Genomic DNA, 24,740 nt, shown 5'->3' on the forward strand with positions numbered 1-24,740 from the left:
TAGAAGAATTTTAGAAAACTACTCAGGATAGATTTATAATTGCTCTTGGAATGCTACAGTGTTTCTGGCATGGTAGCATTTATATAACAGGAGAAAAGAAGAAGACATTAGAAAACTACTAGGGATAGGCTTATCAACTGTTCTTGCAATGCTACAGAGAGTGTTTAATGGAAATCATTGGTTGTTAGCTAAGAGAAAAGTGATTATTTAGGATTTAAGAAGAAAAAAAGCAAATTAAAGATTATAGAAAAACTTGTAGAAAAAAATAGTCACAAAGAGTTGCAATAATAGGTTCTCTATGAACCAGCAATTAGAGGTTTTGAAGGCGTCTGCACCTTAAAGAAAAAATGAACTAAGATTATATGATATTAAACCCAATAACCCATAACAAACTAACTCTCCCATGACCTAAAAATCCATTTTCTCAAAATAGACTAAATCATCCCATTAAGAGAAGAAGATAAAAAAAAAGTTTTACTACCCAAGACTCCAGTAATTCTAAAATTAGTAAATACACATCGGTAGTAAAACTAAGGAGATTCTGAAACCTCCAAAGCAGTGCAGGCTTAAGTTTGACCTTCAAGTGCACAACTCCTATCAGATCCACACCATCAAACTAGTTGTTCTCTTTATTCTTCTTGATTTCTCACTCTTAAGACAAACCTTAAATGGTTTGGATTTACATTGACCAACCTCGAACCCAACAGTCATAAAATCAATACAGTACTGGAAAAGCTCATCATAGCTTGCTCTTTCGCATGCATATATTCCAAGGCATGCATGCCATCATGCTAAAACATTGATGTTTATGCACAACTCTAACATGCATATAGTTATGAACTAGCTGCATGTATAATTTGTTTATGTTTAGAAACGAACCAGCTGATTCTGTGTTCAGAATATAAGCTTTTAATTTTGCCAACTCAGTGAATGGAACTGAACCAATCATAAATAGCCTGGCTCTTGCTTGAATTCTTTTTATGGTTTCTGCTAATTGTCTTCCTTGTACTAAACCCACCTCTGGAACCTGTATGGTAGGAAGAGCAGTTCAAGTTATTAAGAATCAAATGAAGGCTAAGATGCCAAAGAAAGATCACTTAAATTCTGAACTGCATATCAGATAATTGTTAGCAGGACTATATACCTCCAGAAGACTCATTAGGTAGCCATGACGAGCCTTTCTCAAGCATCTTACTGCCTCTAACCACTCTTTATGAGAGTTTGCCTGATCAGGATCAAGGTTGGCATCAAAGTGCATTACAGGCAAGAAGGCAAATAGCAACCCCATGCACTTTTCCATGTTTGTTAGATACTCCGCAGACTCAGTGGAGGCTTCATCAAGACACAGGTTCAGACCCTCCCACAATGAAACTCGCAAGTAACTTTTCTGAGCTGGATTATAAACCTGGTATGAAGAAGTTGGAGAACATATGTAATCAGCCATATGATCAAACAGTTTCTCCAGCCTGGAACCAGAGAAAATTTTTATCAGGTCTGCCAAATGACGGAGCAGGAATGACTGCAGATTCAACTCTAGTGTCCTGAACCTTGGAAGGTCAGAGAGTTCATCAAGAAAAAAGAGGAGGGAACTCAGTTGGTTTGCATGAGCTAATGAGAACTGTATGCACTCCTGTCTAAGGTTTCCTTTCTTAACAGCCTGACCTGTGGATAACTTTCCAGATATTTGATCCTCATATCTCATGCAGCGTCTGATTATGGATCCCCAATCCACTGAGGGCAATCTGGGAGCTCGTGACAGGTACCTTAAAACAGCTGCAACTGTGTTTACATCTGTGATGGCTCCCATCTGAATTGAAGTCAGAATACAGTATAGTGATCAGTGGTTATTATAAGCAGATAAGCTAAACAAAGAGTGATTGCATAAATAGGTTAAATAAAATATTCCTAACTAAAAAATTGACAAGTCATATAATGATATTTTTTAGTGGCTATTGACAAGACAAAGTTGTTATAGCACAATGAATTGATGAAGCGCAATTAAAATGAAAATCACTACACTATAAGTTTCATGTTATGTCAATATTTAAATGTCAAAAATTAGTCACTTAAGCCCCAAAAGACAGATAGTTCTAAGCTGAGTATATTTTGAGATACCAGTCTAACACAAGTCATTTCACAGAAATGTGTAGGGGTGAGCATTCGGTTTATTTGGTTAAAAACCGAATTTATAAAACATAAAACCGAACCAAAACCAAATTATTAAAAAACCGGAACCAAAATTTTCGGTTCTGTTTTCGTTTTTTTCGGCTAAAACCAAATTTTATTAATATTATACTAATACATATTATAAATTATATATATTAATATATTTATGTATATTATAATATATGTAAATGTTAATGTATTTTATATATTTTAATATTTTATATAATGTATATTATATACATATTATAATATATTATGTTTTACATATTAATAATATATATTATATTATGTATATAATAAATTTCGATTAATTCGTTTTTTTTCAGTTAACCGAATTTCCAATCCTGAAAACAGAAACCGAATCCAAAATTTTTTAAAACCAAAACCAAAAATTTCAGTTCATTTTTTCGGTTTTAACCGAACAATTCTCACCCCTAGAAATGTGAAAAAGAAAAGAAAATGCACTAAAAATGAGGTTAGATGTTGTTGATTGGGTTTATGTGAATGAATCGGGAGAGGAATTCATATAATGGACTGAATAATTCATGGTGTGAATTGAATGGTATATAGGGATATATATACATGATTCATCTGAATGTATAAGTTTTTCTTTGAACTTAATGCATTTCTATCTTGAGAACTCTAGTCGAGAGATCAAAGGGTTACTTGATAGAAATAGATTTGATATATCTTGGGAAAGAACATTAAATAAATTTGGAAAAACTTCAGCTTATGGAAATGATAAATTATCTTGGTTAATCTCATCCATTAATATTCATTGGAATGGTTAGGCGGACCAATGGTCCTAGTGATTTCAGTTAATCGTTGCATATTCAGCTATTGATCATCCTTGCTTTTATTTTCTTTTTCTATTTTTAATTTTCAGTAGTTCTTATTGTTGGATCTGAATTTCGGTTGTCCAAATAATTAAGGAAGGTTGTAGTTCTAATACTTATTTTGTTAAATCCTCGTGGGAACGATATCTTTATACTACTTGATAACTAGTGCACTTGCTAGGGTTATAATCATAGCTATCAGCTATGACTAGGGCCCAACATCTCTTTCTTTTGGGCAAATTGGTGCTCATGTCTGCACATTAGTTTGAAGGGGAGTGTGGAGATTATGTGACTTGATGCATCTTAATAGTATGGTCCCTATTGTACTTTGTACCTTGTTCTTTATTCTTTTTTTTTTCTCTTTCAACCCTGTAAGGAAATTTCTATATTTGTACATATCTTTTAATATAAATGAAGCTCTTTAGGGCAGGGGTCAATTCATTCTAAACACCCCTTAACCATTTTAAGCTTTTCTCTATTTTAAGTCAAGAGGGTTAATATATGTCTCAGTTTTTGTACATATCTCAAAGTTTTAAACATAAAGGCATGACACAGCGTTCCACTATCCTAAGGTGTAAGCCTCCCAAGCATGGATTTTGTAATTAACAAACAACTGAAAACTAAATATGTAAAAAAATATATTAGATATCCCAAAAAATGGAAAAATTATAATAACATATAAAATTTCATATTTACAACTTCTAATAATAAATCCATTAATTTTAAATATAAAGTTGAAGTATCACCATTCATAGTTATACAAGTATTATCAGCTATTAAGTAACAATACATTGCTTTACAAAGTTGCAAATCACTATGTCAAAATTTAACAATTCACATAAATTGCATATTATTAGCAAAATCTAGTTTGTCATCTCATATTGAAATGAATGTATAGCATTGAAAGCAATTAAAGCAATGGTGCCAAAAGTTATATTTATAGTATTTTATTATAATAAACAAGTCTGGAAGGTTTTCCTCATTTCTTTTTATCAGTAACAGAATTTCATTATATTAATATATAAAAACAACAGTACAGCAATCATAGAGTTAAAAAGTCTTAACACTCCCAAGAAAGCAACAACAAGCTCACAATACAGCCCAGTACAAATGAACCCTTCCCACACCCTGTTTTGCCAAAGCATCTGCAAAGGCTTTTGCTGTTCTTTTCACCCACTGAAATTGTATTTCCACCCCCCTAGTTAGTCATTTGATTTCCTTTCTTTCATTAGCGAACTTCCAAAGGCCACTTCCCCTCTGCATCCAGTTCAACACCAACTTTGAGTCCCCTTCAATAATTAATTTTTGTATTTCAGTTCCTTGCTCTTTCTAATACCTTCCAATACAGCATAGATCTCAGCTCTCAAAGAATCTCCAATCCCAATGGAGCCTGAAAACAATGAGGAAGGTTTTCCTCATCTCTTCTAATGTTTAATATGTAATTGTGAACACAATGAAATGGTTCTCACACTTCCATTTATTTTTTTTATCAATACTCGCACTCCTATTTATAACATCTCATTTTAAAAATTTGGCTTAAACGGTAAGAGTGTATGATGGTACTAGGCAAAACCTAAGTGCCTCCAAACTATGAGTGTATTCAACAATTGTGTCTATGCCTCTCTTGTATGCCAGCCTCAGTGCCTTTTAAAACAGTGATCAAGAGGGATCTTCACTATCATCTTTATACATGTACTGGGTCTCAAAACTGGCACATAATTGATCCTTTTCACAAAATGGAGATAATGTACTCCACAAGTAAGCTTTCACATCAAATGTACACTTCTTGATTGGAGCTTCTAAAGGCAAATAGATAGATTAATCTTGATTCTGGTTTTGGAAAATGCAAATAGAAATTCTGTAGCAGATGCCTTAGCTAAACAAGGGGTGGAGAGAGGTTCATTTTTCAGGGCATAACTGTAAGGGATCTGATTGTAGGGGGAGAGATAAAAGGTTTTATCTCTCACAGTCCAGTTGTATTTAATGTATTGTACATTCCTTTATATTAATTAATAAAAGGTTGAGTTATTGATAAAAAAATGCAGATAGCAGTTTATTGATCTAGAAATTGATAACATATCATATGAGAATAAGCAAATATGAACAAACAGCTTCCGTAAGGTGCCAAAAAAAAACCATATTTCATAGGAAAAGAATACATCTACAGAAACAAAAACATATTAAAGCATCTCATCTCAATTAGCATTTAAAAGCTGGTAAAAGAAAACCTACCCCAGAACAGTCAAGATCCAAAAGCCACATGCTAAGCTTCAAGACTGTACTGTCCTCTGAAAAACTTTGTGAAACAGGCATATGATCATTTAGGTTACTCTGAGGACTATCTTTCACAGCTTGGAATTCCTTGGACCACCATTGATGTCTAAGAAATGAAAGAGCCCAGGCAGCATGTCTTCTTAGTTGCTGGTCCTTGGAATCCTGTGCAACTAGGAACAGCTCTTGCATGTAGGATGTCGATAGTGGCTCACAAACAGGACATGAAAGGATAGGCCCTCTGATATAAGGTGAATCCTGTCAACCAAAACTAGATACAATTAATTGTGCCAATGAACTAGGGAATAGTATCTGGTAGAGTGTAATCACCTTTTGCTCATGTGCAGCTTGCAAATTGGAGGGCCAAGAATATACACCAGTAGGAATCCCTGCACCAGCACCCAATGCATTAACAACTCCAAGCATCCCACCTAAGTGAATTGTAGAAGGATAAGGATTGGTGTAACATCTCCTAAACAATTCCATCAAGCTTTTGACATCTTCAGCTTTAATAGGATGTGATCCTTCACTTAAAATGGATGAGAGGAGGCTTCCTGCTCCAAGGCATGATGCCATCAACAAACTCGGATGGAAATTTCCAGATTTTTTTACAGAAAGAAGTTCAGAAATTAGTTCTCTGTAGCCATTGACTAGATGATCTAGTTCACCATCATCTATGAGTTCTACCCTCCGGAAAAAGGCAACCACAATTGGCAGTGCAAGACAGGAACCCACTGATAATGATATCTCCGGCTTCTCATTACCGCCACAAGGGTTTTGAAGACCAGGATTCACAAACGGAATCCATGATGTAATCAAGGCCTTTATCTTGAGCAAGGCGTCATGGGCCCCATATCTGTATATTGTGCTAACAGAATTTCCTAGACCAAGGATGAGTCCTGCAACACCCCAGACATCTTCCCCCATATTATTACTGTTATTGTAAGACAATTCAGAAGTTCCACATCCATCCTGATGATCTATGTCTACGGGAAAATAATCACAGAGACTCTGCAGAGAATAAGATGAAGATGGAATAAACTGGCATATCTTCAGAGCTAGGGTCCTAACAATCTTTCCAAGTAAGTTGGCTTCCTTCATCTGGTCAGTCTCTTCTACCAAATTAAAATCATCAGCAGCTTCATCACCAGTAGGAAGATCTTGACAAATAAAACCCAGGCCAACCCCACAGGCTCCATTGACAAGAATGCTTTTGCTATCAGAAAGAACCTGAAAGAATGTAAACCACCAAGAAAAATGTGGCAGCAGCAGTAATCCATTTTAATATATAATTCATAGTGCATAAATTCAGAAAATAGGACCCAATGAAAAAATAATTCCTGGAGACAACCAGTTCGGTGGTATTTTAATACCCAAACATTTAATATTAAAAATATTTGTACATTAAAGATATACTGAAAAAGGAAAATGGATAACTCAAAAATTAGTGCCTTGCTTCAGAAAGGCATATACCTCACCTCACACCTTGTGCATTGCACCTCTGGTGCTAAAAGGCCCTTGTGCTTTTCTTTCACCTTGAGCTTTTAAAACATTTGATCATAGAACCCTGGTTTTCATATTTTTGAAAAACTAGGTAAACAATCATTGACTTGGATGTTTCATTATGAATAGGAGCTCTAGTTACAAATATGCAATTTAAATATTCAAACCTCCATTACCTTTTTATCTTCAATCTAAGACACAAACCATTGAAGGATCACCTTATTTCTCTCTATCATTATTTATAATAATTAACATTCTCATAATAAATATGCTTTTGTTAACAAAGATGCAACTGCTTTTGGGTGGGGGCGGATATTTGGAAAATGTCTAAATTTTACTGTTTGGATTCACTCTCAAAGTTAAGCCTAATTTGAAATGTCTTCCCCTTCAATTCTTGGTTTTTGTTTGATCTGGAGTTCCTTTTTTTTTTTTTTTTTCTTTTGTTGGGGAGAGGGGGTAGCTATTTGAATTCCAGGAAATCAAGGTGGGAGTAGGAAATGATTCCAATTCCATCCTAGCACTCCATTGCAACTACTGCGCCACCTCCAGAGGAACATAATGGGCAAAAAAAAGAACATGTACAATAAAAAAAATACCATGTGTAAAATAAATCCACGTAGTAAACATTTCAAACAATATTGTATCAGAATTCTATCCACCTTAAGAAGTCCACTAATGATTTGAAATTTCTGCTTGTAATCAGTTGCATGCAAACCAATTGAGACAAACCCAAGTGCAATTGCAGCAGCCCACTGCCTATGTTCATGCTCGTACTGAAGCAACCACTTCAACAGGAACTTTGAGGCAGATGATGCCACTGCATGAGCAGACGGAGGTAAAACCTGCCCATAAGAAAACATGTTAAATGAAATGAGTACAAAAGACCAGATCATGGTAATAGCATGGGAAAAAAGAACATATTTTTCTATCGCAACCAAATAGGACCATAGAAAACCCACAACTGCACGACAGGCTTCACAAGTATTAGTAGTACTACAGGCAATCGGACGTATTGTGAAATAATCACTTTTGGTTATTTGAGAATGAGAAATACAAAATCTCCACCAAGGATTTTTCTATTTAACAATCAAAAATTGTATTAATTATTAATGAGTTGTAGGGACAGGGGTAGCTTGGTTGTTGTGGGAGATTGACAAGTTGTGATCAGTTGGTGTCTATCGAAGACTGAAGGAACTTAATGTTTAAGATCCAAATCACAAGAGCAATGGTTTATCCTTCCTGTCTGAACTGTTTATTCAGTTGAATTCCCAGGTCCACTAACAGCTTAGCAGACAGTTTAGCCAGGTAGAGGGTTAACAAAAGAGAATTAGAATGAAGGTGCTAGGCCCAGGGGAACTTCTGTAATATGTTTTAAACTTGGACTTTTTGATTCTGTTAGCCAATGGCTGTGAAGCTTTTTTTCTCCTACCTCTCTAAGTAACTTGGAGTGTAGGACTGTACTGTATATAAACAGTAACTTTTTTAATAGAATTTACTATTAATAATAAAAAAAAAGTACAAAGCATAGGAAGAAGCATACAGGCAGCTCAAGGACATAAATGTGTATATCTATACTGCAAAAAGGTTCCATTGAATAGATTGGTCCTCACAAACCGATTCTACTTTTGCCCAAAAATTAGCAGATCTCCATACCCAAAATGGATTCAACCTGGAGGTTAAAAATCTCAGTTTTATAACCTGATGGTCAACAACCTCCAAGGGCCACTCAATATGCTTCTTATTCGATTTATCACAATCTAGAGTCTCCCTCAGTGATGCCTCAAGTACAACAAAAGCCAATAAGAAAGCCCCTTGAAGTAGTGACAATGGTTCTGCCCCCCTCCCCCTAACTTCTACTTAGAAGACAATATCCCATGGAAACTGGTAAAATAAAACCTTGTATCAAAAACAGCATCTGACCTTCTGTGAAAGCATCTGTCATCTTTTCTGTTCTTGCAGTTTTGCAGCTTGGATGGGAATCTCTTTTATCTGTATCAAGTATCACTTGTTTGGCCCAGTGAAGATTTTTGTCATCTGCACTGTCACAGCTGAAAGAACCTTAGCCCCTCCTACTTGAGGCTAAAATAGAAAAAAGAAAAAAGAAACAACATGACCCTCTGGAGAATTCTTTCTTGTGCCTTATTCCTAATAGAATGGATATTGAGACATCCTATTGTGGAGGCTAGGGAGTTGGCATCCAGAATAAACTCCTCATTCTAATTGATTCCAAACTCAGCTAGTGCTCTAATTGCTAGCCTTGCCAGAAATTCTTAGAAGAATTTATACAAGTCACTTGTTTAATCTCTAATCAGTTACTTAGAATTATAAGTGAAAAGTATACCATGTATTATGTAAGAAGAAGAGAGAATATACGAAAGAGAACCAACCAAAAAGCATGAGACATGTGCCTCTATTCCATTTATAAGTCAACTTCTAATTACAATAAAATGGTCAGTTTATCCGCGGTTGCCATTATTCCCTATAACAAAGAAAAAACTAGCACAAAATAAAAAACAAAGCAAATATATCAACAGAGTCCTAATATTGAAAGAGCATTTTTTTATGTTAAATCGACTTGGGCTGCATTTCCCTTCTTTCTTATTAGTAGCATGTGATTGTATTCATGCTTCTTTTCTGTTTTGATGGATTTTTCAAAACCGAGTACCATCATATCAATCATTTTGACATGTATCTGGGAATACATATCCCCTTCACTGTAAGCTTTCCTTTACTATATAACAAAATAATGGCAATGAAAGGAATAACATAATTCTTTTAATCTGGATACCAATCAAAAACAGAAATAACTTTGACCTAACATGTTTATCTATTAGGATCTGGAAAAGGAAAGCTATTTTCAGCAATGCTCACATCCAAAAGCATTTATGAGAATATATAGCAAGGACCACAAGGTATAAAAATTCTTACCACACACAATGCACCCATGGCTAGTGCCATGTTCTCAGCAGATCGGGGGATAGATTCTTCTGCAATTCTACAAAGAATCTGCATAAACTAGGAAATTATTATACTGTTGTTTAAAACCTATGCATTTAATAGAATGCAATGCAAAACCACATATAGGCTAAGAAGGAATCTCACAAGCGACAGCAGCAGATAAAGTAATCTACATGAATTACAACATATTTTATACTAATCTGGCAAAAAAGAAAAGATGATGGACCTAATGTTTTTCTTTTCTGGAATTAATTTCAAGCACCATCTGTACAGTGATCTGTTGGAGGGACAGCAAACCTTGAAAATATCATTAGCTGCCTTTGAAGTTTTATCCAACACACTGGATGGAGCCTTAGCATCAATAAACATAACAACTGCCCTCATCCAGCGTTGCATGAAGGGTTTCCAAGATTGCAGAGAAAGAAGTGCTAGCAGAATATTTCTTGAGAGCTGCAAAGATTCAGCTGCTTCAAGCAAAACATCTTCATGCATAGCATGCAGGTCCAATAATTCCTGAAAGCAAAGTACAATATTCCTAATTCAAAAGCATAATAAAACCAAATAAAGTATCTTATCATAAAGCATATTTTTACAATCTTACCTTTGACATCCCTAGGTTATGTAAATTTTTTGGGGTAAAGGAAAGACATAAAAGAGCTGCACCAGCTAATTCATTAACATTCTTGCTTGTTTGTCCTGCATGTGAAAAGTTAAATACGAACACTGTAAGAGAACAAACCAAATATAAGAATGCTTCATACCATGGTTGTTTATATATAAGTAGGATGAGTTCCATTTCTTAGATAGTTTTTGATTTTCATGTCCATATCTATTGTTCTACTTTTAATTTTTATAATTCAGAGTTTTGTTAATTAAAATGATCTCTAACAGTGCAAAGCTGTTATGGTCTGCCTCCTTTCCCCATCAGGTGAGAAAGAAGATTACCACCAGAATCTAGATTTTTATGATAGATGATGTTTGAGAATTTCCTTGCTGTTATCACTTAGTTTATGCCAATTCTGGCCAAAGAAAGGATCTGGTAGAGCCCCCTTCCATTTCTTCGATTAATGACTTTCATCTTTTCTTCTCATTTTTTCTCTATTTTGTTAAAATCCTTGTTAGTTTCTGAACTCTCATTTTTTATGATAAGTAGAAGTCATTAAATCATATTAAGCAACTGAAGTACAATATTACAAAAACCCTAACAAGAGGCATAAGATGCAGCCTCAAGAATCGCACAAGAGATACAATTATGCCCAAAAAAAAACTGCCCCTATGCACCCCCTGTTTCGCTAAACCATCAGCTATCGCATTTGCTGTTCTCCTTTCCCATTGAACATTTACCTCCACATTGGAGGTTAACCATTGATACCTTTTGAGAACCTCCCTATACTTCCAAAGATCTGTGTCAGGATTCTTTAACCAGCCCACCACTATATCATAGAGTCCCCCTCGATGATCAACTTATTTTTTGATCAGCAAGAAATTCAGAATTATATAAACAATAATTGTTCTGGGCACGATTGTAATCTTGTAAAGTTGTCTGGTCTCAATGGTCAACTTGTTCTTTTATAAGAAACGGTAACTTTCATTAAAGATATTAAAAGGAGAGTACAGTTATCACCACCCAAAGGATGGGTGGAAAATCAGAATAAAAAGTCTTACATACAAGCCCAAGACAAAGTCTCCCTAATAACTCCTTGCTTAGCTAAGTGTCAGCCATTCCATTTGCTAACCTTCCTACCCAATTAAATTGCACCCAAGTTCCCTTGCTAAGCTAATAATCTCTTAGAGGCCATCTAAGTGACCATACTCCAAGTTTCTACATTGCATCCACCCTATTACCAGCTTGGAGTCTCCTTCCACTTCTAAGTGTTGCATACCCCATTGTTTTGTCAATTTCAGTCCTTGAAGTAAGGCTATGACTTCTGCCCTCAAAGAAATCTCCCACCCCTATCGGGCCTGAGTAAAGGGCCAAAACTCTTCCTTCCTCATTTCTGAAGACACCCCCAACTCCCAACTGGCCTGGATTACCTGATGAGCATCCATCAAAGTTTAATTTCATCCTTAACTGAGACGGTAACCAAACCTCAATGGTCAACTTGTTTTTTTTTTTTTGATGAATAATGAGTGATTTTATTAATAGATTAGAGGCAAAAAGATACACAGAAAGTTCCCAAGATGAGACACGAGATGCAGCCTCAGAATAAAACACAGAATTACAGTTTAGCCCAATACATCTGGTTCCTATGCACCCCTTGTTTAGCTAGTGAATCTGCTAACCTATTCGCTGATCTTCTTTCCCATTGGAATTGAACTGACATGTTTGTACTTTGTAGTTAGCCATTTAAACCTTCGTAAATCCCCTTTATAGGACCAGGCTGCTGTTTCTGGTTCTTTTAACCACTGGATCACCAGCTTGGAATCACCTTAAATTAACAGCTGTTCACAATTCAGCTCTCTGGAAAATTCAGCTCCTTGTACCACAGCTCTAATTTCTGCATTAACTGAATCCCCTACTCCTATAGGTCCAGAATATAAAGCAATGATTAGTCCGTCTGTATTTCTGAACACTCCCCCAACACCAGAAGGACCCGGATTGCCTAAACTGCTACCATCAAAGTTGAGCTTAATGATACCCTCTTGAGGAGGCTTCCACTCTATTGATGGTTTAGGTCTCGTGCTAGAACTTTTGGCCACCACTTCCTAATTTCTCCATAAATCATCAAAGGAAAAAGGAGAAAATAGTTCCAAGGTTTTCACCCAATTGATTGCTCTATTAATTAAACACTCCCATACAATTACCTCATTCCTCTCCTCATCAAAAATCCTGGCATTTCTTTCCTCCTAAACAGTCCAAACCAGTGCAGCCCTAGCACACCTCCAAATATCTCAAAGGCCAACTAGAAATCAGACAACCTAACTCCTCAGCTACCTCACCCAATTCCTCCTCTAAATTCAGCCCCACTACACAACTCCTTTGAAAATTGATTTTTAGCTTTGACACAACCTCAAATAGTTTTATCACCCCTTTCAAATTCCTTGCTATCCAAGGATCCCCAGTCACACAAAAGAGGATAGTGCCATCTGCAAACTGTAAGTGTGTTACCAAAAACGCCCTCTCTTCCAACCCTCCATCCTCTAATCAAATCCATCATGCCTGCTCTCAAGATACGTCTGCTAAAAACATCTGCTATCAAGGTAAAGAGGAAGGGAGAGAGGGATCCCCTTGTCACAAACCTCTAGTAGCTGAAAAGAAATCTCTAACCAATCCATTAACTAGCACTGAATAATGAGCAGTTGTCAAACAACCTTCAATCCACCCACACCACCTATCTCCAAACCCAACATTCCTCAAGATTTCCATCAAAAATGATCAATCTACTAAATCACACGCTTTCTCCATATCCAATTTACAAATGAAACCTTTCATTCCCCTTCTCTTAAAATCCTCCACACACTCATTAGCTATTAGGACTTGATCAATGATTTGTCTATCTTGGATGAAAGCCCCTTGTGATTAACTTATTAGAGAGGACAAAACTATTTTTAACCTCAAGGAAATTACTTTGGCCACTATCTTATAGATACTAGTCACCAAACTGATAGGTCTGAAATCTCTTGGTTGAATAGCATCTCCCTTTTTAGGTATCAAAGTTAAGAATGTGGAATTAATCCCTGGGCTAATGAAATGTTCCTCGGCAAACTCCTCAAAGAGTGCCCATAGATCTAACTTGATAATATCCCAACAATCTTGATAAAAAGCCATAGTGAAACCATCTGGCCCTGGAGCTTTAGATCTATTCATTGAGAACACCGCAACCCCTACTTCTTCCAACTCAAAATCCCTTTCCAACCAATGTGCCATTTCAGGGTCCAAGCTTGGCCAATCTAAGCCTACCAGGCTATACCTAGTGCCCTCTTGTCTCTTGTAAACCTCTTTAAAGTGATTAACGAAACAATTAGCAATCTCTTGAAAGGGGTGATAAAACTATTGCCTTCCCTTACTAGAAACCAAAGGCCTACCATCTATCTTATGTCAAAAACACTCGTTCAATTAGAAATTCAAAATTTCAGAAGTAGATGCATTTCTTTCAGAGAAAATCACCAAGATTATGCAAGTTCCAAGAAGGTTCCTTAATACCTTTAGTAAAAACGACCTGAGGAATGACGTCAAGCAACTTTTCAATTTTATTCCCTGTACTTCTTTTTTCCTTTAACAGTCGGCGTCGAGTGCTGAAACCAGATGAGTAGAGGTAATGAGCATCCTCACCTCAATCATATCCTTAAGAATGTGGAGCAAACAAAAAACAATAAAATAATACACATTCCTAACATGTGCTCAAATGTCATAATCTTGACTTCAAAGCCCTCCATGGCCTGGAGTACATCAGGATTGTCTTCAGAAATGAGCAACTCCACGTTCCTTTTCTTAAAATCAGGAATGTTTTTCTGAATATAATCTACCTGGGAAAATAGTGTACATTGCAGGTGTAAGAAGGGACGACATGAGAGAAATTCAAAGGGGAAAAAAGTGAATTAAAAAAAAAAGAAACACATGAGCAGCAACCAAGAATTTTACCTCATAATAGGCCAATGACTCAAAGGCAGAGACCCGTGCCTTAATCCACCTATAGCCAGCCTGTCTAAGATTTCCAACTTCCCACAGAATCTGCAAAACACTTCTTGAAGCTTCTGAATATGCTTCCACATCCATTGCACCCCATCTCAGAAGAATGCATAAACTGCACATAAGTAGATAAAAAGGGCAGCATTTTAAGAAAAAAAAAAAAGAATGAAAATGCCCAAATTTTATTTATGCTTCATTCATGATATATGGGGAAAAACATGATGAATAGTAATCATAGCTAAAAAAGGGCAGCCCAGTGCATGAGGCTCCCACCACTGTGGGGTCTGGGGAGGGACAACTACAAGGATATAGGATTGATGTTCTCTTTAGGTTTCAAGACGGTTGAGGTTGAACATAAGGTGATCTAACAGATCATGGGTTGGATGGATGTGTGGTAAACCACCTAGTCCATTGCTCCTTTTCAACTTCATTAAGGAGGCTAGATCATTGACATTCAGAGCGAATGTGTCACTCAAATGGATTCCTCAATTAACCAATTCCTTGGTAGATGATATAACCATGAGAAGGGTTAGAGAGGTATGACCTAGAAATTAGAACAGAGGATTTTTCTTCCAGAGTCATTAACAGATCATAATTAGATGGATATGTAATAGGGACACCTGGTCCATGGCTGATGGTACAGTGGGGGATCTTCCCTCTAGGATAACACTGTCATCCTATAGTGATTCTGCTAACCTCTTTCAGACTACAATTGACAGATGCATACATGGACATCAACACCAATATGGGAAATGGGGATATAAGTCTCCATTTCCTGAAATACAGGACACAGATATGTATCATTGTGAACATGAAGTTACAACATGCATCCATGGAGTATCTGGTGTCATATCAAGTACATATCATGTCTGATGCATAAAAGCCAACCATATAAATATATCTAGGTATTAGCTTGCAGGGGTGCTTTGGGTACTAGATACACAGCACCAGTCTTTACATCTTCCCTGGTGTGAGTATATAAATGTTGATGCTGAACAACATTAAAACTATAGAAGGCTCCACCACAAAGTGACAAGAATATCCCTAAAAGCATATTGATGAAATCACTTAATCCATTCATACCCATTTGCAACAATTGGGTCTTCCATGTAGTCCAATACATGCTTTGCAACAACATCCCATGCAGTATAGAAATCTGGGAGAGGAAAAAAGAAGGTATTAGTGGACTATGACATCAGTCTTTCTTATGCAGAAAAAACAAGGAAAAAAAGGGAAAAAAAAAAGAAACTTTTTTTTGGTAAGATAAGGAGGAGCTACACAAGATGGGGGGTAGCTCGACCCCAAAAAACACTCAAACAAATATACAATAAAGCTCTGGGAAGAGAAAAGATATTAAAGAAAAAGGGTTAGGAGAAGAAGAAAGAACTTGATGCACCAACCAATCCGCAGCTTGATTTGCTTCTCTGGAAGGTGGAACAAAGACTCATAAAATTTAAGAAAAAAACATTAAAAAATCATCCTGAAAATAATTTACCTGTTTCATATTGCAAATTACAAATTAAACCATTTTGCAACAAACTCATTGAAACTAGACTTAATCCAGTTGCCTAAAAAGAAGAAAAACACAGTTATAGAAAAGCTGACTCAACCCAGATATTACAATTGAGTTCTTTGTACCCCTTGCTTAGCTAGACCATCTGCCAAGCTGTTGGCAGTTCTTCTCACCCACTTAACTCTGATAGTCATATCCTTTGATAACCATTTAAATCGCCTGAAATCATTCCTCAGGTGCCATGTCACCCCCTCCCCTTTCTTCAGCCACTTCACAACAGTTTTCGAATCACCCTCAATGACTAGACTATCAATGCTGAACTCCTTTGCCTTCTCAACCCTGTATACTGCAGCTAACAGTTCTGCTCTTGCCACATCACCCTGTTCAGCAGGCCCGGAATATAAGGCTATAATGTTTCCTTCCTCATCCCTAATTACCTCTCATATGCCTGAGGGGCCCGGGTTACCCAGACAACACCCATCAAAATTCAGTTTCTTCCAGCCGCATAATGGGGGTGACCACATCTCAGCAGGTTTCTGTTTTCTAGAAGATGAAGCAGCAATGACAGCCCAGGCCCTAAAAAAGTCTTCAACCTTAAAGTTTGAAAACAGTTACAAATTTTTTGCCCATTGTGACACTCTTAAGGTTATGATTTCTACCAAGGCTTCCTTGCTCCTTTCTCTTTTTTCAAATATTGTTGAATTTCTTTCCTCCCAAGCTGTCCATAGTATTGCTGCTTTTTTTATAAGTTCTCTGATTTTTTTGTATTTTATCTATTTTTATTATTTAATTATTACATTACCGTTAGACTCATTTGACTTTGACAATTAAATCATTGACCCACCACCTAAATAGGAAACTGGTTTTATTTTAGGGTTGAATGCGTATCCCCAACCCAACCCAACCCATTTAACTTTACTCAATGGGTCATTCATGATTCAACCCATCTACAATCCACTACGTAAATCAGTGGGCTATAAATGGTGGGTTTGGTGGGTTCAGCGGGTTGGGTTGAAAATTGCCATCCCCACCAGTGGGGTTTAGAGGTGTGTCTGTGGGATTCCTCTTTTTGGTTTGAGAAAAGGTAAACATATTGATTGTAAACTATATAGCAAGAAATGAATACAAGCAGAACATATGTAGAGACATACTGTTATGGACAGCCCCTCCCATGGCATAAAATCTACTCTAGTAAAGGCCTCTAACTATAGCAAAAAGGCTTCACAATCACAGTATCTAGCTGTTGGTATGAAAATTTTAAGAAATTCTCATGCAATATAATTCACTCAATCAAGTGATTGAGTTCTTACTTTTTGGGGTAAGGACAATTCAAGGAATCATATGGATTGTTCCCCTTAATTACATCTCTACAATAAAGTAAAGAACACCTTTGATTCTGACTTAGAGAAATGAATGCATAGAACAAAAGAAAAAAATAATAGAGTACTTAAAAAGAACTTTTCATTTGCATTTCTTTTACATACTTCAAGTGTACAAAAATGAGAAAGAAAAAAAAAATACAATTGAGGAAATCCACAACAATACATTTCTCTCTTTCTTCTCTTTTTATTACAAAGAAGATTTCCTTCTCACTCCTTTCTTCACAACAAGCTGTAGTCAATCAAACAAAATTCTGACTGTAGACAGCATTACTCTTCAGGATTTTGTATATGAAAAGGGAACCATCATTAGTCAAATTGACTATTTGACTTTAGATGGTTTTTATCTCTCTGTTCTTCATTTTCATTTGAAGGGAACCATAATCGGCCATTGGGAATAAGACTGTAAATGGTTTAAACCCTAACCTGTCTTGAGTTGATAGAGGGACCATAATCAACCAAATAAAAGCACCTGGTCGTAGATGGTTTATTTCTCTCTATTTCCTTTCTTAGAAGTAAAACAAAAGAGAGAGGAAGAAGGATTTTTTGTTGGATAGTTAACAGAATTTTATAATGATAGCATAAAGTGCAATAGAAAGGAGAGGGGTAAAATCTCTTAACCCTCCCTGAGAATGATATTCATATTACAACAATGCCCAAAAAAGACTATCTCTTCCCACCTCTTGTTTGGCAAGTGAGTCAGCAAAGGAGTTTGCACTTCTCTTAATCCATTGAAACTTAATTTCCATGCCTTTAGTCAGCCATTTAAATTTCTTTTTCTCATTTAAAAATTTCCAGAATCCCATCTCTTCATTCTGCAACCAGCCAATAACCAACATCGAGTCATCCTCCACCATCAGATATTTTGTATTCAAATCTCTTGCTCTCTTTACCCCTTCGAAAACTGCCAAGTTTTCAGCTCCTAGGAATCCCCAATTCCAATGGGCCCAAAAATAATGCAATAGTTCGTCCACCCTCATCCTTGAAAACTCCTCCAATACCTGATGGCCTTGGGTTTCCATCACTGCTACCATCAAAATTCAATTTGGTGAACCCACCAGCCAGAGGGGACCAACCTGGATTAGTGACAACTTTAAGAGGAATTGAATAGGCTACATCTTTCCAATTCTTAATAATATCTACTGCTGTAAACCCCTCAAAGAGCTTCATAGTCTTGACCCACTGAACCACCTTAACAGTTATGGTTTCTATGATGACCTCCTTACTTCTTTCTTTTTCATAGAAAATTCTTTGGTTTCTTTCCTCCCGAACAGTCCAACAAATAAAGGCTCTAACACATCTCCAAAGTATTTTGCCTCTCCTCTTTGACCCACTAACAGAAATGGAGTTAAACAAGCTCTGCACATTTGGTGGGGGGGTCCACCTGCAACCAAATAAAGAGAGAAACCATGTTGGGACCCAAACACTCCCTCCGAACCCAACTATAGGAGTGGAGAAGGCCACCACCAAGCAGCATTTCACTAGAAGACAGAGAAGATAGCGTGACACGCGGCAGAGCCTCCAAGAGTTAGTTACACTGCCACCAGAAGATATTCTCTCCATGATTGCATACATGTAGGCCAGCTATATAAGGCCCTGATCATGTAATAAGTGGTGTGAATGAATATCCCTTTCATCTCTCTCTCTAAGTCATTTTCTTCCTACCTTTCCCCTTTCCCTCCCATCTTTTGTTTCAAGAGGTTAAGCCACCCTCGAAGGGGCTTCCGAGGTGAGCGGTAACTCATCAGATTGGTATCAGAGCCAGGCTATCCAAATCCCAGGCTTCACGATGCCACAGACACATTCCACTACCATGGATGAAAGAATCGACCAGCTTGAGGTTGGATTTCACCAGGTGTTGAACGAACTCAAGGAACTCAAAGTGGTCGTCTCCAGCTTCGTCTCTCAGCAACAGTCCGGCGAGACCAATCACCTAGCAGGAGTGAAAGCCTCTGCTTCCAGTAGCCAAAGAACAGGGGATTACCCTACTGGAAAAGTCACTAAGATCAACTTTCCCAACTATTCCGGTGGAGATCCCATTCCTTGGATCTTCCGAGCAGAAAGATATTTCGAATACCACGAAACTCCCGCACACCAGCGTGTCTCCATTGCTTCCATTCATCTAGAAGGAGATGCGATTCTATGGCTCCAGTGGTATCGCCGGAATCATCCCCAGGTAACTTGGGCGAAGTTCACCAAAGCTTTGTGCATCCGCTTTGGGCCGACGGCATTCGAGGACTACGACGAGCTGATCACCCGGTTGAAGCAGACTGGAACGGTAGCAGAGTACCAGCTCGAGTTCGAGCGGATGGTGACCAAGGTACACGGCTGGCCGGAGAAAGCCTTAGTAGGATGTTTTGTGGGAGGTCTCAGAGAGGATATCCGTCTAGAGGTGAGGGCTCTTCGTCCAGCGACTGTCATGGCTGCGGTGGGATTGGCTCGCCTGCAAGAAGAAAGAATCGACAACCTTTGTAGAGCTAGCAAACCGACCTACCCGAATTTTAGGACTCCTCCACGGGTCGATCAGCAGCCCATGAAACCGGCTGGGGATCATCAGAAGCCCATATTGCCCCGGCCTACTATGCCCTTCAAACGTCTCTCATGGGCTGAGATGCAAGCCCGACGCAAGAAAGGCCTTTGTTATAACTGTGATGATAAGTTTGGACAGGGCCATAAATGCCGGGTCCAGCGGGTGTTTCTCCTACAGACAGAGGAAGAGACGAAAGAGACAAACCCAGAGCACTAAAATGACTGTGAACTTATTCCAGACGGACCAGAACCTGACGGGGCCGAGATCTCCTTACACGCCCTCATGGGCCTCAACTCTCTTCAGTCCATGCGAGTAGAAGGAAGATTGGTGGGCCGGACCGTGATGATTTTGATTGAAAATGGCTCTACCCTGAATTAATCACTTGCCGTTTGGCTAAGCAGCTAGGTATGACCATACAACCCACTCCTCTTTTCAATCCATGTGGCTAATGGGAGTCAAATGTCGTGTAATGGTGTATGTAAGAAGGAAAAAATCCTCATACAGGGCCATAATTTTGGGGTGGATCTCCACACATTGGATTTCTCGAGGGCTGATATTATTTTGGGGGTTCATTGGTTGCGTAGCTTGGGCCCTGCTCTATGTGATTGGACCAAAATGACAATGGATTTTCACCAAGATGGCCAGTCTTGTCATTTACAACGGGTGCGGCCCCCTAGTCCACAAAGTGACACTAGCCTCCATGATACGGGCCTCCAAGGATGCTGGTCAACCCATATTTATGCACTTAGGAATTCGGCCCACAGTCCCAATTCTGGACAACCATGGCTGTGTTCACCCCACAGAAGCCCAACACAAGGCCTTACGATTGATACTCGATCAGTTTGGCGATGTATTCAAGGAGCCGAACCAATTACCTCCACCCCGGGCTCGTGATCATCAGATACCTCTCTTACCCGGTTCTAACCCGGCCATTGTGAGGCCATATAGATACTCTTACTTTCAGAAGTTGATTGAGAAGACAGTGAGAGAACTATTGGAAAAAGGGCATGTACAGACCAGCACCAGCCCTTTTTCATCTCCTGTACTCTTAGTAAAGAAGAAGAATGGTAGTTGGCACTTTTGCGTAGATTACCGGGCCTTGAATCAGATTACTGTGAAGGACAAGTTTCCTATACCCCTCATTGACGAACTACTGGATGAGTTAGGAGAGGCACGAGTGTTCTCCAAATTAGATCTGCGGTCCGGGTATCATTAGATTTGGGTCCACCAGGCTGACATCCACAAGACGGCCTTCAGGACCCACGATGGCCATTATGAGTTTTTGGTTATGCCTTTTGGACTCACAAACGCCCCCTCCACCTTTCAGGCCCTCATGAATGACATCTTCAGGCCATTTCTAAGGCGATTTATTCTGGTGTTTTTCAATGATATTCTAGTGTACAACAGGAATTGGGACACACGTATGGAACATCTGAAACTCACCCTCACAACTCTAAAGGGGCACCAGTTACATGCCAAAATGACAAAGTGTTCCTTTGGACAAGGACAAATTCAATACTTAGGCCATGTAGTTGCAGCAGGTCGGGTCATGGCAGACCCAGAAAAGGTAGACGCCATCCAGAAGTGGCCCAAGCCCACTACTGTAAAGGCTATGCAGGGCTTTCTTGGGCTTACCGGATATTATAGGCGCTTCATTAAGGGGTATGGGCTTATGGTCGCCCCTCTAACACGTCTATTAAAGAAGGATTCCTTTAGTTGGACTGATAAAGCCCAATAGGCTTTTGAAGACTTGAAGACAACAGTTTTCAGCCCTCCAGTCCTCACTCTTCCAGACTTCTCTCAGCCCTTTGAAATAGAATGTGATGCGTCAGGTGTAGGAGTAGGGGCCGTCTTGATGCAGAAAGGGCAGACCATTGCTTATTTCAGCAAGGCTCTCTCAGCAGCTCACCAAAGTCAGTCCACTTATGTCAAAGAAATGATGGTTGTGGTAATGGCAGTGCAAAAGTGGTGTGCATACCTATTGGGACGCCAATTTGTTATTAGGACAGACCAACAAAGTTTGAAGTACATAGCAGAGCAAAGGGTGCACACGCCAGAGCAGCAAAATAGGCTTAGTAAACTGATGGGCTTTGACTACCTCATAGAATATAAGCCAGGGCCCGCAAACAGAGTAGTTGATGCCTTGTCACGAGTAGAAGAGTTTGCCCATCTGACCTGCTCTTAGCCCAGCTTCCCTTTGTTTGAAGCTATACGGCAAGAAGCCAAGTCTGATCCGCAGTTGCAGGTCATTAGAGATAAGTGGAGGCGAGACCCTTCACAAGTTGTTGGTTACCAAGTTGTGGGGCTTGATCTTTTCTTTAGGGGTCGGTTTGTTGTTGCCTAGAATTCGGCCCACAAAGCTGAACTGCTAAGGTTGTTTCATGACTCCGCCTTGGGAGGGCACTCAGGGGTGCTATAGACCCTAAAGAGGCTCAGCAGCCACTATCATTGGGTAGGAATGCGTAAGGATGTATTACAATATGTATTCGAATGCCAAACCTTCCAACAACAGAAATAGTCGTCACAGTCTCCCACTGGCCTTCTACAACCTCTCAAGATTCCAAATCAAGTGTGGGAAGACCTTTCCATGGACTTCATCACGAGTCTTCCTCGTTTTGCAGGAAAGGAGGTTATCATGGTAGTGGTTGACCGTCTCACCAAGTACAGCCATTTCTCTACATTACCTCACCCTTACACCGCAGCAATGGTGGCTGACATCTTCATCCGGGACGTCGCCAAGTTGCATGGAACCCCAAGATCCATTGTCTCAGATCGAGACCCTGCTTTCCTGAGTTCATTCTGGAAGGAATATTTTCGGTTGCAAGGAACCCAACTGCACCCCTCCACGAGTTATCACCCGCAGACTGATGGGCAAACTGAAGTTCTTAATCGTTGCTTGGAAGCCTACCTTAGACGTTTCATATGGGACCTCGACAGTGGGCTCACTGGCTTCCGTGGGCAGAATACTGGTACAATTCGACTTTTCAGCTGGCTGTTGGAATGACACCCTTCAAAGCTCTTTATAGCAGAGAACCTCCTCCATATTACCTTATGAATATGGATCATCCAAGGTGGCAAAAGTAGAGACCCATCTACTTGCGAGAGACAAGATTCTTAGATTGCTTAAGTCCAACTTGACAAAAGCCCAACAGCGAATAAAGGCCCGCTATGACACTCACCACCGCCCGTTAGAATTTCAGGTGGCTGACTTCGTTTACCTTAAGCTCCAACCTTACCGCCAGATCTCAGTAGTAAGACGGGCTTGGCACAAGCTAGCACCCAAGTATTATAGGCCTTATAAGGTTCTGGAGAGAGTGGACCTTGTTGCTTATCGGTTGGACCTCCCTGCAACCTCAAAGCTTCATCCAGTGTTTCACATCTCACTTCTTAAGAAGGCGGGTGGGAAATCATACACCTGTCTCACCCAACTTACCCCAATTCACTGAAGAAGGGGACATTGACACGGAGCCTATCAGAATTGTGGATTTCCGTTGGGTTCAACGAGGTGGTCAGGTTGTGCCAGAAGCCAAGGTAGAATGGGCTGGGCTTCCTCCAGATGATGCCACTTGGGAACCTTATCTTAGGCTGAATGAGAGGTTTCCAAACCTAGACCTTGAGGGCAAGGTCAATGCTAAGGGGGGAGGAATTGTTGGGACCCAAACACTCCCTCTGAACCCAACTATAGGAGTGGAGAAGGCCACCACCGAACAGCATTTCACTAGAAGACATAGAGGCTAGCGTGACACGCGGCAGAGCCTCCCAGAGTTAGTTACACTGCCACCAGAAGATATTCTCTCCATGATTGCATACATGTAGGCTAGCTATATAAGGTCGTGATCATGTAATAAGTGGCGTAAATGAATATCCCTTTCATCTCTCTTTGAGTCATTTTCTTCCTACCTTTCCCCTTTCCCTCCCATCTTCTGTTTCAGGAGGTTAAACCACCCTCGAAGGGGCTTCCGAGGTGAGCGGTAACTCATTAAACCAACTCCATATATCAGAGACAAAAGAGCAGGAGATTTATAAATGAAAGCAGCTCTAACCATTATCCTTACAAAGGACGCACCAGTGTGGGGACAAACACCAATTAGGCATTTTCTTTTGGAGTAAATTGCAAGTGTTAACACTTTTCTAAGAAAGCTTCCAAACAAAAAGCACCTATTCTGGGAGAATTGGCTTACCCCAAACTTCCAAAACTGGGAAAGGTTGTTCATTATTGGTTGAGGGTATAACTAACTCTCTAAAGAAGGAAGAAAAGACACCAGAGGGGGAAGGGATCCAAATTCTGCTATCCCTCCTAGAGGGATCCAGAACCACCTCATCAAGGATTTTTCAAGTAAATCAGAAACACTGCTCAATTCCGAGTCTCTAAGAGCCCTTCTAAAGCCCAAGTTCCAATCCAAAGCAGAAATCAAGTTAGAATGGGCTAGGAAGGTGGAAACAAGCTCATTTTTAAACCTGGAGAAGGAATACAAAGAAGGGAATTGCTCTTTCAAATGTATGTTTCCCACTCAAACATGCACCCAAAATTTCACAAGGTTTTCGGAGCAAAGATTGCCTGATGTGTGGAAGGACGGACGGAAGAATGGCATGAATGGATTTCCAACGAGAAGCTCTTGTAACCCTAGTTGATACTCTTGCATCCCAACCTTCAATTGCTTGCCCATGTATACTCAAGATTACGTTAGCCCACAGCTTATCCCTTTCCACAGTCAACCTCCATAACCATTTTTATTTTATCAATCAACCTCCATAACCATTTCCCCAATAAAGCCTCATTCTTCTTTTGTAAGTTGCCCAAACCTAACCCACCTACACTCTTGGTTTTAGTAACTACCTCCCACCTAACTTTGTGGTCTCTCTTTTCCTCCCTAGGTTCCCAAAGGAAATCCCTCATTAATTTCTCCAAACTCCTACATACTCCCTTAGGAATCTTAAACACTAACAAAAAATA

General features: G+C 39.1%; 1 protein-coding gene across 1 annotated transcript in view; it reads right to left on the reverse strand.

Annotated features, from left to right (window-relative positions):
- Nucleotides 1-24,740, reverse strand: part of RST1 (ARM repeat superfamily protein) — a 63,174-nt gene that overhangs the window by 5,499 nt on the left and 32,935 nt on the right. Inside the window, exons 12-23 of the mRNA XM_010250308.3 lie at nucleotides 15,448-15,520; nucleotides 14,317-14,479; nucleotides 14,071-14,201; nucleotides 13,879-13,970; nucleotides 10,336-10,430; nucleotides 10,032-10,247; nucleotides 9,705-9,782; nucleotides 7,436-7,618; nucleotides 5,604-6,503; nucleotides 5,235-5,531; nucleotides 1,145-1,807; nucleotides 880-1,027 (exon numbers count right to left, since the gene is read on the reverse strand). Of these exons, the coding sequence (XP_010248610.1) occupies nucleotides 880-1,027; nucleotides 1,145-1,807; nucleotides 5,235-5,531; nucleotides 5,604-6,503; nucleotides 7,436-7,618; nucleotides 9,705-9,782; nucleotides 10,032-10,247; nucleotides 10,336-10,430; nucleotides 13,879-13,970; nucleotides 14,071-14,201; nucleotides 14,317-14,479; nucleotides 15,448-15,520 (3,039 nt within the window). The remainder of the gene's footprint in view (nucleotides 1-879; nucleotides 1,028-1,144; nucleotides 1,808-5,234; nucleotides 5,532-5,603; nucleotides 6,504-7,435; nucleotides 7,619-9,704; nucleotides 9,783-10,031; nucleotides 10,248-10,335; nucleotides 10,431-13,878; nucleotides 13,971-14,070; nucleotides 14,202-14,316; nucleotides 14,480-15,447; nucleotides 15,521-24,740) is intronic.

The sequence above is a fragment of the Nelumbo nucifera genome, chromosome 4, assembly GCF_055504915.1.
Source record: "Nelumbo nucifera cultivar China Antique chromosome 4, China Antique-T2T, whole genome shotgun sequence".
NCBI classification, from domain to species: Eukaryota; Viridiplantae; Streptophyta; class Magnoliopsida; order Proteales; family Nelumbonaceae; genus Nelumbo; species Nelumbo nucifera.